Source organism: Atractosteus spatula, chromosome 25, assembly GCF_055471065.1.
Source record: "Atractosteus spatula isolate fAtrSpa1 chromosome 25, fAtrSpa1.hap1, whole genome shotgun sequence".
Lineage (NCBI taxonomy): Eukaryota > Metazoa > Chordata > Actinopteri > Semionotiformes > Lepisosteidae > Atractosteus > Atractosteus spatula.
The window spans coordinates 6,296,300-6,314,692 of record NC_142730.1 but is presented as its reverse complement, the minus strand read 5'-3'; the positions used below and the strand labels follow the sequence as shown (position 1 = coordinate 6,314,692).

General features: G+C 39.8%; 1 protein-coding gene across 2 annotated transcripts in view; it reads left to right on the top strand.

The window, feature by feature from the left end:
• il6r (interleukin 6 receptor) overlaps positions 1-16,952 on the top strand; it is a 73,049-nt gene extending 56,097 nt beyond the window's left edge. For both annotated transcript variants that reach the window (XM_088905715.1, XM_088905714.1), the window contains exons 9-10: positions 14,780-14,891; positions 15,032-16,952. In XM_088905715.1, coding sequence (XP_088761841.1) covers positions 14,780-14,891; positions 15,032-15,290 — 371 coding nt within the window. In that variant the 3' untranslated portion in view covers positions 15,291-16,952. The remainder of the gene's footprint in view (positions 1-14,779; positions 14,892-15,031) is intronic.
• The last annotated feature ends 1,441 nt before the right edge of the window (positions 16,953-18,393 follow it).

The following is an 18,393-nucleotide window of genomic DNA, read 5'->3' as shown; positions in this document are numbered from 1 at the left end:
GGCATTTTAAGAGGTGCAGCTAAACTTTTTTGGGTTTTCCAGACTCTTCAGCTATTTAACGCTGATACCATGCTCATGGAGAGCACCATTCCACACAAAATTTGCAATAACAGAATTCTTGTCAAAAAATGAAATTGTTTCACATTTGATACATTTTGTTAGTTGTGGCAAGGCTGCTAAGGCCTTTCAGACTATTATTTTGATGCCCTGGGTTATATTTTCTGCTCAAATGAGAGTTAGGTTGCATTGAAGAAAATCTGAACCCTAACCCTAACTGCCCAAACCCTTAGCTAGGGTTAGGGTTAGCATTATTAGAAAACATAGAGGATGTTTGATGGCATGGCTGTGTTTTAGGACAGAAGTGAAATGTAGGAAAAGTGTTATTTTAATGTTCTCTGCACATTTTTTTTTCTTGCATATATGGCTCTATATACTGCTTTGCCCTAAATGGGGATATTGTCTAAATCCCCGAAAAGCAAAAGATTGAAAGAAAGTGTTTAAATGTCTCAATCTGTTGCATTTGGCATTGAATGCACTGGCATTTTAACAGGTGTAGCTAAAATTTATTGGGTTTTCCAGACTCTTAAGCTATTTAACGCTGATACCATGCTCATGGAGAGCACCATTCCACACAAAAGTTGCAATAACAGAATACTTCTCAAAAAATGAAATTGTTTCAAAGTTGATACATTTTGTTAGTTGTGGCAAGGCTGCTAAGGCCTTTCAGACTATTATTTTGATGCCCTGGGTTATATTTTCTGCTTAAATGAGAGTTAGGTTGCATTGAGGAAAATCTGAGCCCTAACCCTAACTGCCCAAACCCTTAGCTAGGGTTAGGGTTAGCATTATTAGAAAACATAGAGGATGTTTGATGGCATAGCTGTGTTTTAGGACAGAAGTGAAATGTAGGAAAAGTGTTATTTTAATGTTCTCTGCACATTTTGTTTTCTTGCATATATGGCTCTATATACTGCATTGCTCTAAATGGGGATATTGTCTAAATCCCCGAAAAGCAAAAGATTGAAAGAAAGTGTTTTAAAGTCTCATTCTGTTGCATTTGGCATTGAATGCACTGGCATTTTAATAGGTGTAGCTAAAATTTATTGAGTTTTCTAGATTCTTAAGCTATTTAACGCTGATACCATGCTCATGGAGAGCACCATTCCACACAAAATTTCCAATAACAGAATTCTTGTCAAAAAATGAAATTGTACCACAGTTGATACATTTTCTTTGTTGTGGCAAGGCTGCTCAGTCTTTTCAGATTAATATTTTGATGCCCTGAGTTATATTTTCTGCTTAAATGAGTGTTACGTTCCATTGAGGAAAATCTGAGCCCTAACCCTAACTGCCCAAACCCTTAGCTAGGGTTAGGGTTAGCATTATTAGAAAACATAGAGGATTTTTGATGGCATGGCTGTGTTTTAGGACAGAAGTGAAATGTAGGAAAAGTGTTATTTTAATGTTCTCTGCACATTTTTTTTTCTTGCATACAGTATATGGCTCTACATACTGCATTGCCCTAAATAGAGATGTTGTCTAAATCTCCGATAAGCAAAAGATTGAAAGAAAGTGTTTAAATGTCTCATTCTGTTGCATTTGGCATTGAATGCAGTGGCATTTTAACAGGTGTAGCTAAAATTTATTGGGTTTTCCAAACTCTGAAGCTATTTAACGCTGATACCATGCTCATGGAGAGCACCATTCCACACGAAATTTGCAATAACAGCATACTTGTCAAAAAGTGAAATTGTACCACAGTTGATACATTTTGTTTGTTTTGGCAAGGCTGCTAAGTCATTCCAGACTAATACTTTGATGCCCTGGGTTATATTTTCTGCTTAAATGAGAGTTAGGTTGCATTGAAGAAAATCTGAGCCCTAACCCTAACTGCCCAAACCCTTAGCTAGGGTTAGGGTTAGCATTATTAGAAAACATAGAGGATGTTTGATGGCATGGCTGTGTTTTAGGACAGACGTGAAATGTAGGAAAAGTGTTATTTTAATGTTCTCTGCACATTTTTTTTTTCTTGCATATATGGCTCTATATACTGCATTACCCTAAATGGGGATATTGTCTAAATCCCCGAAAGGCAAAAGATTGAAAGAAAGTGTTTAAATGTCTCAATCTGTTGCATTTGGCATTGAATGCAGTGGCATTTTAAGAGGTGCAGCTAAACTTTTTTGGGTTTTCCAGACTCTTCAGCTATTTAACGCTGATACCATGCTCATGGAGAGCACCATTCCACACAAAATTTGCAATAACAGAATTCTTGTCAAAAAATGAAATTGTTTCACATTTGATACATTTTGTTAGTTGTGGCAAGGCTGCTAAGGCCTTTCAGACTATTATTTTGATGCCCTGGGTTATATTTTCTGCTCAAATGAGAGTTAGGTTGCATTGAAGAAAATCTGAACCCTAACCCTAACTACCCAAACCCTTAGCTAGGGTTAGGGTTAGCATTATTAGAAAACATAGAGGATGTTTGATGGTATGGCTGTGTTTTAGGACAAAAGTGAAATGTAGGAAAAGTGTTATTTTAATGTTCTCTGTACATTTTTTTTCTTGCATATATGGCTCTATATACTACATTGCCCTTAATGGGGATGTTGTCTAAATCCCCGAAAGGCAAAAGATTGAAAGAAAGTGTTTAAATGTCTCATTCTGTTGCATTTGGCATTGGATGCAGTGGCATTTAAATAGGTGTAGCTAAAATTCATTTAGTTTTCCAGACTCTTAAGCTATTTAACGCTGATACCATGCTCATGGAGAGCACCATTCCACACGAAATTTGCAATAACAGCATACTTGTCAAAAACTGAAATTGTACCACGTTTGATACATTTTCTTTGTTGTGGCAAGGCTGCTAAGTCATTCCAGACTAATACTTTGATGCCCTGGGTTATATTTTCTTCTTAAATGAGAGTTAGGTTGCAGTGAAGAAAATCTGAGCCCTAACCCTAACTGCCCAAACCCTTAGCTAGGGTTAGGGTTAGCATTATTAGAAAACATAAAGGATTTTTATGGCATGGCTGTGTTTTAGGACAGAAGTGAAATGTAGGAAAAGTGTTATTTTAATGTTCTCTGCACATTTTTTTTTCTTGCATATATGGCTCTTTATATTGCATTGCCCTAAATGGGGATATTGTCTAAATCCCCGAAAAGCAAAAGATTGAAAGAAAGTGTTTAAATGTCTCATTCTGTTGCATTTGGCATTGAATGCACTTTCATTTTAACAGGGGTAGCTAATCTTTATTGGGTTTTCCAGACTCTTAAGCTATTTAACGCTGATACCATGCTCATGGAGAGCACCATTCCACACAATATTTCCAATAACAGAATTCTTGTCAAAAAATGAAATTGTACCACAGTTGATACATTTTGTTTGTTGTGGCAAGGCTGCTAAGTCTTTTCAGATTAATACTTTGATGCCCTAGGTTATATTTTCTGCTTAAATGAGAGTTAGGTTGCATTGAAGAAAATCTGAACCCTAACCCTAACTGCCCAAACCCTTAGCTAGGGTTAGGGTTAGCATTATTAGAAAACATAGAGGATGTTTGATGGTATGGCTGTATTTTAGGACAGAAGTGAAATGTAGGAAAAGTTTTATTTTAATGTTCTCTGCACATTTTTATTTCTTGCATATATGGCTCTATATACTGCATTGCCCTAAATGGGGATGTTGTCTAAATCCCTGAAAGGCAAAAGATTGAAAGAAAGTGTTTAAATGTCTCATTCTGTTGCATTTGGCATTGAATTCAGTGGCATTTTAATAGGTGTAGCTGAAATTTATTGGGTTTTCCAGACTCTTAAGCTATTTAACGCTGATACCATGCTCATGGAGAGCACCATTCCACACGAAATTTGCAATAACAGCATACTTGTCAAAAAGTGAAATTGTACCACAGCTGATACATTTTGTTAGTTGTGGCAAGGCTGCTAAGGCCTTTCAGACTATTATTGTGATGCCCTGGGTTATATTTTCTGCTTAAATGAGTGTTAGGTTGCATTGAGGAAAATCTGAGCCCTAACCCTAACTGCCCAAACCCTTAGCTAGGGTTAGGGTTAGCATTATTAGAAAACATAGAGGATGTTTGATGGTATGGCTGTGTTTTAGGACAGAAGTGAAATGTAGGAAAAGTGTTATTTTAATGTTCTCTGCACATTTTTTTTCTTGCATATATGGCTCTATATACTGCATTGCCCTAAATGGGGATGTTGTCTAAATCTCCGTAAAGGAAAAGATTGAAAGAAAGTGTTGAAATGTCTCATTCTGTTGCATTTGGCATTGAATGTAGTGGCATTTTAATAAGTGTAGCTAAAATTTATTGAGTTTTCCAGACTCTTAAGGTATTTAACGCTGATACCATGCTCATGGAGAGCACCATTCCACACAAAATTTCCAATAACAGAATTCTTGTCAAAAAATGAAATTGTACCACAGTTGATACATTTTGTTTGTTGTGGCAAGGCTGCTAAGTCTTTCCAGACTAATACTTTGATGCCCTGGGTTATATTTTCTGCTTAAATGAGAGTTAGGTTGCATTGAGGAATATCTGAACCCTAACCCTAAGTGCCCAAACCCTTAGCTAGGGTTAGGGTTAGCATTATTAGAAAACAAAGAGGATGTTTGATGGTATGGCTGTGTTTTAGGACAGAAGTGAAATGTAGGAAAAGTGTTATTTTAATGTTCTCTGCACATTTTTTTTCTTGCATATATGGCTCTATATACTGCATTGCCCTAAATGGGGATGTTCTCTAAATCCCCTAAAAGCAAAAGATTGAAAGAAAGTGTTTAAATGTCTCATTCTGTTGCATTTGGCATTGAATGCAGTGGCATTTTAACAGGTGTAGCTAAAATTTATTGAGTTTTCCCGACTCTTAAGGTATTTAACGCTGATAACATGCTCATGGAGAGCACCATTCCACACAAAATTTCCAATAACAGAATTCTTGTCAAAAATTGAAATTGTACCACAGTTGATACATTTTGTTTGTTGTGGCAAGGCTGCTAAGTCTTTTCAGATTAATACTTTGATGCCCTGGGTTATATTTTCTGCTTAAATGAGAGTTAGGTTGCATTGAAGAAAATCTGAACCCTAACCCTAACTACCCAAACCCTTAGCTAGGGTTAGGGTTAGCATTATTAGAAAACATAGAGGATGTTTGATGGCATGGCTGTGTTTTAGGACAGAAGTGAAATGTAGGAAAAGTGTTATTTTAATGTTCTCTGCACATTTTTTTTTCTTGCATATATGGCTCTATATACTGCATTGCCCTAAATGGGGATGTTGTCTAAATCCCCGAAAAACAAAAGATTGAAAGAAAGTGTTTAAATGTCTCATTCTGTTGCATTTGGCATTGAATGCAGTGGCATTTTAATAGGTGTAGCTAAAATTTATTGAGTTTTCTAGACTCTTAAGCTATTTAACGCTGATAGCATGCTCCTGGAGAGCACCATTCCACACGAAATTTGCAATAACAGCATACTTGTCAAAAACTGAAATTGTACCACGTTTGATACATTTTGTTTGTTGTGGCAAGGCTGCTAAGTCTTTCCAGACTAATACTTTGATGCCCTGGGTTATATTTTCTGCTTAAATGAGAGTTAGGTTGCATTGAGGAATATCTGAACCCTAACCCTAAGTGCCCAAACCCTTAGCTAGGGTTAGGGTTAGCATTATTAGAAAACAAAGAGGATGTTTGATGGTATGGCTGTGTTTTAGGACAGAAGTGAAATGTAGGAAAAGTGTTATTTTAATGTTCTCTGCACATTTTTTTTTCTTGCATATATGGCTCTATATACTGCATTGCCCTAAATGGGGATGTTCTCTAAATCCCCTAAAAGCAAAAGATTGAAAGAAAGTGTTTAAATGTCTCATTCTGTTGCATTTGGCATTGAATGCAGTGGCATTTTAATAGGTGTAGCTAAAATTTATTGAGTTTTCTAGACTCTTAAGCTATTTAACGCTGATAGCATGCTCCTGGAGAGCACCATTCCACACGAAATTTGCAATAACAGCATACTTGTCAAAAACTGAAATTGTACCACGTTTGATACATTTTGTTTGTTGTGGCAAGGCTGCTAAGTCTTTTCAGATTAATATTTTGATGCCCTGAGTTATATTTTCTGCTTAAATGAGTGTTAGGTTGCATTGAGGAAAATCTGAGCCCTAAACCTAACTGCCCAAACCCTTAGCTAGGGTTAGGGTTAGCATTATTAGAAAACATAGAGGATGTTTGATGGCATGGCTGTGTTTTAGGACAGAAGTGAAATGTAGGAAAAGTGTTATTTTAATGTTCTCTGCACATTTTTTTTTCTTGCATATATGGCTCTATATACTGCATTGCCCTAAATGGGGATGTTGTCAAAATCTCCGAAAAGCAAAAGATTGAAAGAAAGTGTTTAAATGTCTCATTCTGTTGCATTTGGCATTGAATGTAGTGGCATTTTAATAGGTGTAGCTAAAATTTATTGAGTTTTCCAGACTCTTAAGGTATTTAACGCTGATAACATGCTCATGGAGAGCACCATTCCACACAAAATTTCCAATAACAGAATTCTTGTCAAAAAATGAAATTGTACCACAGTTGATACATTTTGATTGTTGTGGCAAGGCTGCTAAGTCTTTCCAGACTAATACTTTGATGCCCTGGGTTATATTTTCTGCTTAAATGAGAGTTAGGTTGCATTGAGGAATATCTGAACCCTAACCCTAACTGCCCAAACCCTTAGCTAGGGTTAGGGTTAGCATTATTAGAAAACATAGAGGATGTTTGATGCTATGGCTGTTTTAGGACAGAAGTGAAATGTAGGAAAAGTGTTATTTTACTGTTCTCTGTACATTTTTTTTTCTTGCATATATGGCTCTATATACTACATTGCCCTTAATGGGGATGTTGTCTAAATCCCTGAAAGGCAAAAGATTGAAAGAAAGTGTTTAAATGTCTCATTCTGTTGCATTTAGATTTGAATGCAGTGGCATTTTAATAAGTGTAGCTAAAATTTATTGGGTTTTCCAGACTCTTAAGCTATTTAACGCTGATAATATGCTCATGGAGAGAACCATTCCACACGAAATTTGCAATAACAGCATACTTGTCAAAAAGTGAAATTGTACCACAGTTGATGCATTTCGTTAGTTGTGGCAAGGCTGCTAAGGCCTTTCAGACTATTATTTTGATGCCCTGGGTTATATTTTCTGCTTAAATGAGAGTTAGGTTGCATTGAAGAAAATCTGAGCCCTAACCCTAACTGCCCAAACCCTTAGCTAGGGTTAGGGTTAGCATTATTAGAAAACATAGAGGATGTTTGATGGCATGGCTGTGTTTTAGGACAGAAGTGAAATGTAGGAAAAGTGTTATTTTAATGTTCTCTGCACATTTTTTTTTCTTGCATTTATGGCTCTATATACTGCATTGCCCTAAATGGGGATGTTGTCTAAATCCCCGAAAAGCAAAAGATTGAAAGAAAGTGTTTAAATGTCTCATTCTGTTGCATTTGGCATTGAATGCAGTGGCATTGAATGCACTGGCATTTTAAGAGGTGCAGCTAAACTTTTTTGGGTTTTCCAGACTCTTAAGCTATTTAACGCTGATACCATGCTCATGGAGAGCACCATTCCACACAAAATTTCCAATAACAGAATTCTTGTCAAAAAATGAAATTGTACCACAGTTGATACATTTTGTTTGTTGTGGCAAGGCTGCTAAGTCTTTTCAGATTAATATTTTGATGCCCTGAGTTATATTTTCTGCTTAAATGAGAGTTAGGTTGCATTGAGGAAAATCTGAGCCCTAACCCTAACTGCCCAAACCCTTAGCTAGGGTTAGGGTTAGCATTATTAGAAAACATAGAGGATGTTTGATGGTATGGCTGTGTTTTAGGACAGAAGTGAAATGTAGGAAAAGTGTTATTTTAATGTTCTCTGCACATTTTTTTTTCTTGCATACATGGCTCTATATACTGCATTGCCCTAAATGGGGATGTTGTCTAAATCCCCGAAAAACAAAAGATTGAAAGAAAGTGTTTAAATGTCTCATTCTGTTGCATTTGGCATTGAATGCAGTGGCATTTTAATAGGTGTAGCTAAAATTTATTGAGTTTTCTAGACTCTTAAGCTATTTAACGCTGATAGCATGCTCCTGGAGAGCACCATTCCACACGAAATTTGCAATAACAGCATACTTGTCAAAAACTGAAATTGTACCACGTTTGATACATTTTGTTTGTTGTGGCAAGGCTGCTAAGTCTTTCCAGACTAATACTTTGATGCCCTGGGTTATATTTTCTGCTTAAATGAGAGTTAGGTTGCATTGAGGAATATCTGAACCCTAACCCTAAGTGCCCAAACCCTTAGCTAGGGTTAGGGTTAGCATTATTAGAAAACAAAGAGGATGTTTGATGGTATGGCTGTGTTTTAGGACAGAAGTGAAATGTAGGAAAAGTGTTATTTTAATGTTCTCTGCACATTTTTTTTTCTTGCATATATGGCTCTATATACTGCATTGCCCTAAATGGGGATGTTCTCTAAATCCCCTAAAAGCAAAAGATTGAAAGAAAGTGTTTAAATGTCTCATTCTGTTGCATTTGGCATTGAATGCAGTGGCATTTTAACAGGTGTAGCTAAAATTTATTGAGTTTTCCCGACTCTTAAGGTATTTAACGCTGATAACATGCTCATGGAGAGCACCATTCCACACAAAATTTCCAATAACAGAATTCTTGTCAAAAAATGAAATTGTACCACAGTTGATACATTTTGTTTGTTGTGGCAAGGCTGCTAAGTCTTTTCAGATTAATACTTTGATGCCCTGGGTTATATTTTCTGCTTAAATGAGAGTTAGGTTGCATTGAAGAAAATCTGAACCCTAACCCTAACTACCCAAACCCTTAGCTAGGGTTAGGGTTAGCATTATTAGAAAACATAGAGGATGTTTGATGGCATGGCTGTGTTTTAGGACAGAAGTGAAATGTAGGAAAAGTGTTATTTTAATGTTCTCTGCACATTTTTTTTTCTTGCATATATGGCTCTATATACTGCATTGCCCTAAATGGGGATGTTGTCTAAATCCCCGAAAAACAAAAGATTGAAAGAAAGTGTTTAAATGTCTCATTCTGTTGCATTTGGCATTGAATGCAGTGGCATTTTAATAGGTGTAGCTAAAATTTATTGAGTTTTCTAGACTCTTAAGCTATTTAACGCTGATAGCATGCTCCTGGAGAGCACCATTCCACACGAAATTTGCAATAACAGCATACTTGTCAAAAACTGAAATTGTACCACGTTTGATACATTTTGTTTGTTGTGGCAAGGCTGCTAAGTCTTTTCAGATTAATATTTTGATGCCCTGAGTTATATTTTCTGCTTAAATGAGTGTTAGGTTGCATTGAGGAAAATCTGAGCCCTAAACCTAACTGCCCAAACCCTTAGCTAGGGTTAGGGTTAGCATTATTAGAAAACATAGAGGATGTTTGATGGCATGGCTGTGTTTTAGGACAGAAGTGAAATGTAGGAAAAGTGTTATTTTAATGTTCTCTGCACATTTTTTTTTCTTGCATATATGGCTCTATATACTGCATTGCCCTAAATGGGGATGTTGTCAAAATCTCCGAAAAGCAAAAGATTGAAAGAAAGTGTTTAAATGTCTCATTCTGTTGCATTTGGCATTGAATGTAGTGGCATTTTAATAGGTGTAGCTAAAAGTTATTGAGTTTTCCAGACTCTTAAGGTATTTAACGCTGATAACATGCTCATGGAGAGCACCATTCCACACAAAATTTCCAATAACAGAATTCTTGTCAAAAAATGAAATTGTACCACAGTTGATACATTTTGATTGTTGTGGCAAGGCTGCTAAGTCTTTCCAGACTAATACTTTGATGCCCTGAGTTATATTTTCTGCTTAAATGAGAGTTAGGTTGCATTGAGGAATATCTGAACCCTAACCCTAACTGCCCAAACCCTTAGCTAGGGTTAGGGTTAGCATTATTAGAAAACATAGAGGATGTTTGATGCTATGGCTGTGTTTTAGGACAGAAGTGAAATGTAGGAAAAGTGTTATTTTACTGTTCTCTGTACATTTTTTTTTCTTGCATATATGGCTCTATATACTACATTGCCCTTAATGGGGATGTTGTCTAAATCCCTGAAAGGCAAAAGATTGAAAGAAAGTGTTTAAATGTCTCATTCTGTTGCATTTAGATTTGAATGCAGTGGCATTTTAATAAGTGTAGCTAAAATTTATTGGGTTTTCCAGACTCTTAAGCTATTTAACGCTGATAACATGCTCATGGAGAGAACCATTCCACACGAAATTTGCAATAACAGCATACTTGTCAAAAAGTGAAATTGTACCACAGTTGATGCATTTCGTTAGTTGTGGCAAGGCTGCTAAGGCCTTTCAGACTATTATTTTGATGCCCTGGGTTATATTTTCTGCTTAAATGAGAGTTAGGTTGCATTGAAGAAAATCTGAGCCCTAACCCTAACTGCCCAAACCCTTAGCTAGGGTTAGGGTTAGCATTATTAGAAAACATAGAGGATGTTTGATGGCATGGCTGTGTTTTAGGACAGAAGTGAAATGTAGGAAAAGTGTTATTTTAATGTTCTCTGCACATTTTTTTTCTTGCATTTATGGCTCTATATACTGCATTGCCCTAAATGGGGATGTTGTCTAAATCCCCGAAAAGCAAAAGATTGAAAGAAAGTGTTTAAATGTCTCATTCTGTTGCATTTGGCATTGAATGCAGTGGCATTGAATGCACTGGCATTTTAAGAGGTGCAGCTAAACTTTTTTGGGTTTTCCAGACTCTTAAGCTATTTAACGCTGATACCATGCTCATGGAGAGCACCATTCCACACAAAATTTCCAATAACAGAATTCTTGTCAAAAAATGAAATTGTACCACAGTTGATACATTTTGTTTGTTGTGGCAAGGCTGCTAAGTCTTTTCAGATTAATATTTTGATGCCCTGAGTTATATTTTCTGCTTAAATGAGAGTTAGGTTGCATTGAGGAAAATCTGAGCCCTAACCCTAACTGCCCAAACCCTTAGCTAGGGTTAGGGTTAGCATTATTAGAAAACATAGAGGATGTTTGATGGTATGGCTGTGTTTTAGGACAGAAGTGAAATGTAGGAAAAGTGTTATTTTAATGTTCTCTGCACATTTTTTTTCTTGCATATATGGCTCTATATACTGCATTGCCCTAAATGGGGATGTTGTCTAAATCTCCGAAAAGCAAAAGATTGAAAGAAAGTGTTTAAATGTCTCATTCTGTTGCATTTGGCATTGAATGCAGTGGCATTTTAATAGGTGTAGCTAAAATTCATTGAGTTTTCCAGACTCTTAAGCTATTTAACGCTGATAGCATGCTCCTGGAGAGCACCATTCCACACGAAATTTGCAATAACAGCATACTTGTCAAAAACTGAAATTGTACCACGTTTGATACATTTTGTTTGTTGTGGCAAGGCTGCTAAGTCTTTTCAGATTAATATTTTGATGCCCTGAGTTATATTTTCTGCTTAAATGAGTGTTAGGTTGCATTGAGGAAAATCTGAGCCCTAAACCTAACTGCCCAAACCCTTAGCTAGGGTTAGGGTTAGCATTATTAGAAAACATAGAGGATGTTTGATGGTATGGTTGTGTTTTAGGACAGAAGTGAAATGTAGGAAAAGTGTTATTTTAATGTTCTCTGCACATTTTTTTTTCTTGCATATATGGCTCTATATACTGCATTGCCCTAAATGGGGATGTTGTCTAAATCCCTGAAAGGCAAAAGATTGAAAGAAAGTGTTTAAATGTCTCATTCTGTTGCATTTGGATTTGAATGCAGTGGCATTTTAATAAGTGTAGCTAAAATTTATTGAGTTTTCCAGACTCTTAAGCTATTTAACGCTGATAACATGCTCATGGAGAGCACCATTCCACACAAAATTTGCAATAACAGAATACTTCTCAAAAAATGAAATTGTTTCACATTTGATACATTTTGTTAGTTGTGGCAAGGCTGCTAAGGCCTTTCAGACTATTATTTTGATGCCCTGGGTTATATTTTCTGCTTAAATGAGAGTTAGGTTGCAGAGAAGAAAATCTGAACCCTAACCCTAACTGCCCAAACCCTTAGCTAGGGTTAGGGTTAGCATTATTAGAAAACATAGAGGATGTTTGATGGCATGGCTGTGTTTTAGGACAGTAGTGAAATGTAGGAAAAGTGTTATTTTAATGTTCTCTGCACATTTTTTTTCTTGCATATATGGCTCTATATACTGCATTGCCCTAAATGGGGATGTTGTCTAAATCTCCGAAAAGCAAAAGATTGAAAGAAAGTGTTTAAATGTCTCATTCTGTTGCATTTGGCATTGAATGCAGTGGCATTTTAATAGGTGTAGCTAAAATTCATTGAGTTTTCCAGACTCTTAAGCTATTTAACGCTGATAGCATGCTCCTGGAGAGCACCATTCCACACGAAATTTGCAATAACAGCATACTTGTCAAAAACTGAAATTGTACCACGTTTGATACATTTTGTTTGTTGTGGCAAGGCTGCTAAGTCTTTTCAGATTAATATTTTGATGCCCTGAGTTATATTTTCTGCTTAAATGAGTGTTAGGTTGCATTGAGGAAAATCTGAGCCCTAAACCTAACTGCCCAAACCCTTAGCTAGGGTTAGGGTTAGCATTATTAGAAAACATAGAGGATGTTTGATGGTATGGTTGTGTTTTAGGACAGAAGTGAAATGTAGGAAAAGTGTTATTTTAATGTTCTCTGCACATTTTTTTTTCTTGCATATATGGCTCTATATACTGCATTGCCCTAAATGGGGATGTTGTCTAAATCCCTGAAAGGCAAAAGATTGAAAGAAAGTGTTTAAATGTCTCATTCTGTTGCATTTGGATTTGAATGCAGTGGCATTTTAATAAGTGTAGCTAAAATTTATTGAGTTTTCCAGACTCTTAAGCTATTTAACGCTGATAACATGCTCATGGAGAGCACCATTCCACACAAAATTTGCAATAACAGAATACTTCTCAAGAAATGAAATTGTTTCACATTTGATACATTTTGTTAGTTGTGGCAAGGCTGCTAAGGCCTTTCAGACTATTATTTTGATGCCCTGGGTTATATTTTCTGCTTAAATGAGAGTTAGGTTGCATTGAAGAAAATCTGAGCCCTAACCCTAACTGCCCAAACCCTTAGCTAGGGTTAGGGTTAGCATTATTAGAAAACATAGAGGATGTTTGATGGCATGGCTGTGTTTTAGGACAGTAGTGAAATGTAGGAAAAGTGTTATTTTAATGTTCTCTGCACATTTTTTTTCTTGCATATATGGCTCTATATACTGCATTGCCCTAAATGGGGATATTGTCTAAATCCCCGAAAAGCAAAAGATTGAAAGAAAGTGTTTAAATGTCTCAATCTGTTGCATTTTGCATTGAATGCACTGGCATTTTAACAGGTGTAGCTAAAATTTATTGGGTTTTCCAGACTCTTAAGCTATTTAACGCTGATACCATGCTCATGGAGAGCACCATTCCACACAATTTGCAATAACAGAATACTTGTCAAAAAGTGAAATTGTACCACAGTTGCTACATTTTGTTTGTTGTGGCAAGGCTGCTAAGGCCTTTCAGACTAATATTTTGATACCCTGGGTTATATTTTCTGCTTAAATGAGTTTTATTGTATATGTGTATGAGTGTGTATATGTTTGTGAGTGTTTGTAGATGTGTGTGTAGATGTTTATGAGTGTTTGTGTATATGTGTAAGTGTATGTATATGTGTATGAGTGTATGTATATGTGTGTGAGTGTGTGTAGATATGTTTATGTGTGTGTATAGATATGTGTGTGTGTAGATGTATGTGTGAGTGTGTGTAGATATGTTTATGTGTGTGTATAGATATGTGTGTGTGTAGATGTATGTGTGAGTGTGTGTAGATGTGTATGAGTGTGTACAGATATGTGTGTGTGTTTATGTGCATGAGTGTGTGTAGATGTGTGTGCGTGTGTGCGTGTTAATATGCGTGTGTGCGTGTGTCTCTTCCGCTGGCCAGATGTTCCAGTAAGTGACAGAGAGAACGGTAAACACAGGGAAAGAGGAAGTGCTGGAGGAGACCAGGCGTTACACCAGCCTCAGCCCCTCTCTCCTCCTGCCATCTGTCCTCTGACTTCCTCCATGCTGGAGGAACTGTCCGAGACCACCGGGCCGCTCCAGAGCCCGCCACCTGTCCCCAAAGAGCAGGGCCCTGCTGAACGCCTCTCCTGGCCTGTCTGTGTACTTCTTCTGTCCCAGTCTCTGTCTGAGGCAGAGGTAGGCAGTGTGTCTGTACTGACCCCCCTCTTCTCTCGGAGATTGAATATTAACCACCACCCCACCCCCCCACCTCTGTTTTTCTGTTTCACTGGTAACCCCTCTCTCTCTCTGGGCTCAGTGCAGTGTGTATATTAACCCCTCTCTCTCTCTGGGCTCAGTGCAGTGTGTATATTAACCCCTCTCTCTCTGGGCTCAGTGCAGTGTGTATATTAACCCCTCTCTCTGGGCTCAGTGCAGTGTGTATATTAACCCCTCTCTCTGGGCTCAGTGCAGTGTGTATATTAACCCCTCTCTCTGGGCTCAGTGCAGTGTGTATATTAACCCCTCTCTCTCTGGGCTCAGTGCAGTGTGTATATTAACCCCTCTCTCTCTGGGCTCAGTGCAGTGTGTATATTAACCCCTCTCTCTCTGGGCTCAGTGCAGTGTGCATATTCACTCCTCTCTCTCTCTGTCTCTTAGTGCTGGAGTCCCAGTCCAACACCAGTCCACAGGAGCTGTGGGTAATCGTGTCCTGGGTGGCTGGCGTGTCCCTACTGGTGGGCGTCTCTCTGGTGACCATCTTCATTGCCAGGTAACCTCTCTGCACCGGCCTGCCCGCTGTAGCTTTCCCTGGCCAGCAGGGGTCACTGTTTCCCCCTCCTGGGTGACAGGGGTGAGCTCTGGCTCTTTTCCTCACCTTCCCCCCTCTCCCCCCCTCTCCCTGCGCTCCAGGTATCGCGTCCAGCTGAAGTCCAAGCTCCTGAAAATGGGACGTCACGCTCACAACCCGCCCTGCCAGGTTCCCCCCACCCCTAAGGACCCCCCCAGCTCCCAGTCCAGGTCGGCGCTGCAGGCCGGAAAGGAAGGGGTGCCCTTGGTGCCGCACCCTGCTTCTGGGCCTCCGCAGGAGGAGGTGCCCCCTCATGAGCCAGGCGAACGAAGGAGGGGCTATTACCTCATGAACATGGGCTACTTCTTGGTGCGGCAGTGACGTTGCCCGGAGGTGGGGTGAGGAGTGTGGACAGACACCCCGAAACTGCCTCAGGGCTCATTCTGTGTGAAAAGCATTCCGTCCGACTGCAAACATGTGCACAGCGCCTTGTATCTGTATCTCCTACTACTGTATAAAATATGTTGTGACACGGTGCCCAGTGTCTGGCCAGTCTCACCACAGAGACGCCTCTGTTCTACAGTGGGTACTGCACTGTAAGCACAGAGACCGGCAGGGCATCACCGGACAACAGAGAGAGAGTTTCCAGGAATACCTGGGCCACGCTTGTGCTGTGAGTGCTGAGCTTCTGCGCTCGTGGGTGCTGTGTGCGCGCCTGTGTTTGTCCATTGAAGGAAGGACGACCCCTCACACACAGGCACTGCAGTACCGGGCCACGGCCACCGGAGGTCACTGTTTAGCTAATGATCAGGCAAAGAATCACCTGGACTCACTGGTGGGAACAGCTTCTCAAGGAATTCCTCCTCCTTCCTGATCTTCCTGATCGTGGTCCTCCAGACTCCTGCCTGCTTAATTAATCTATTGGGAAGCCCCCACACCCCTCAATTTAACTAATGATTCACTCATTAGACCTTTCTGGATCGATTTTTGGCTGCCCACATGCCAGAGACCACGAGAGTAATGAGGTAGCTGAAGCTCCTCAGCAGATCATGAGAAGCTGTGAGAACGGTCTCGTTAATAACAGGATTGGTTCTCCCATGGAGCCCATTAAGATACAGAGAGTGGAGCCGGCTCCATAGAAGCCAGGGCCCCCAGGGTGTGGGGAACTGAATGTAGTCTTGGGAAGAGGATGCTGCAGCCAAACCTCGATTTTGATATTCTGTATCCTGCCTGTGCACAAGGACTGGATACCCCAGACACCCCAAAATCCCAGACATCCTGGACTCTGGGAACCCCCAGGAAAGTGGGAGGCACTTTATTCCACATGGAGTTATGTGTGTGTGCGTGCTTATGTGTGTCTGTGTTGTGTGTGGGAGCTCCTGTGTTCCTGTGTTGTGTGAGTGTGTGTCCTCCTCCGTTCCTGTGTTCTGTGTGTGAGCTCCTGTGTTGTGTCTGTGCTCCTATGTACTTTACCTGTGTGTGTGCACCTGTATACTAAACCCTCTCTCTGGGCTCAGTGTGTGCAGTGTGTGTGTGTGCTCCTGTGCTCCTGTGACATGTGTGTACAGTAAGGTTCCTGTGTTGCGTGTGTGTTTCTGTGTTCCTGTGTTGTGTGTCTGCGAATAAAGAAGAGAAAGAGACTAGAGGAGACTACCTGAGCTGTTGTACAGGCCGGCTCACGGGATCCTTCAAGAAAACGTCCGAGAGGCTCTGGGATCACCAGGCTTATGGGAAAACAATCCGAATGGAGCTTGTATACTTCCCATGTCCTTAATACCCTGAAGAATCACTGGAATTGTTGGCACACTGGGAAACCGCGAAGCAGAAAACTGGGTGCTCTGGGGCGAGGGGGTCCGGCTGAGAGAGATCCTGCTGCTTTCACTGTGCAGATGTCTTTTCTGTTACTGATCTCACTGTATAGATCCCTCATTGGGGAGGCAATATTTTTTTATCTGGTTTCTGAGTTGTTTTTGATTGAAGAGCTGATTCTTGTCTCCCACTTTATTTTTCTAATGGTTGTAAAATAAAATCTGAACTTGATGGTGATTTTCTTTGCTGTCGTCCTGCTTGTTTCTGTCTTTGCCCCTCTCTGGGGGGGGGGGGCAGTTCTGTACAGGAAGCCTGGCCTGTTAGTTTTGTTACCCTGGCAGTCGGTGAACTCCTGCCCCTGTGCTCCACTCCACTGCTGACATCCGTCTCCCTCTCTCTCCTCTGAATCTGAAACTGCCCTCTCCTGTCTCCCTCTACCCCTGTCTTGCCCTCCCTCTGTTCTGGATTCTCTACCTCTTCCTCTCTCGGTGTCATTGTGAAACTCCTGTCTTCCCCCCAGTCCTGCCCCTCTTCCTCTGTTCAACCCACTTCCCAGCAGCAGTGGAGGGAGGCTCTGTCCTCCTCTTCTATCAGAATGTGCACAGACTGCCTTTCGCCTCTCCGCCAGGGTTTCTGCATCATGAACACAATCACTGTAACTATGAGGACAAGGAGGAGTGCGCTGTGAAATCACTTCCACTGCTTAAAACAGGAATTCAGCGAATGACAACCCTGGATTGATATTGCATGTCAATTGTGCTACTGCATGATCATTACATAAAGAGTCTGTGAATGGTCTCTCTCTTAAATACAAGATCATTTGCAATGTCAGAATTACAAGATAAGTTTACTACCTCATAATTACGAGACAACGTTCCTTCTCATAATATCAAGAAAACTTTCTTGTGATTACAAGACAGGACGCGAAGTACTTTTTTTGTTACTTGATGACAGCAATACACTTCCATAGAGATCACCACTAAAATGCAGACAACATCTTTAATAATAATTGCTTATACTTATGTAGCACTTTCCTTTAATAGCAGGCAGAACGCTGTCTTAGGAATCCAGGGCAAACACTATTACAGAGCACAGACCACTGCCGGAACACACCTTAAGTTGCCTGATTCACCTGACATGGGGGAGGGGAAGTAATTGTTCACAGGTGAAGCAAGCTTCCTGTCTAATTGTGTATCCACAGCAATTGGCCTGACTGACAAGTGGCAGGGCTGTTGCAGTAGCACTACTCTACTCTACAGTTTCTCCGGTGAGGCCAAGCATGACTATTAGATTAATTGCTTCAGGGAACAATGCTTGTATAAGTATTTCTCAGTGCGCCAGTGGTCATTGAGCCTGTCCTCTCTGGACAGCAGGTCTGTTTGTGTCCAGTTTCTATGGCCATGGTCAGCTATTTCTCACCATGGTTAGATATTTCACTAGTGTCTTGTTTTTTTAGGGACCTGGAGCATTGCAGATTATTGTGTTTGTCCCAGTGGGCGAGGAAGTGTTGTTCGGATTTTGCTGTGATTTGGTCATCTCTGATGTGTCATTATTTTGTTGCCCCAGTTTGGCCTTGAACAGGTAGTTTATTTTATTAGCACATGGAGAATATTTTACCAGAACTTTGTTTGCAGGCTTTTATGAGGGTGTTTCCAATATTTTGCGTGATCCTCGC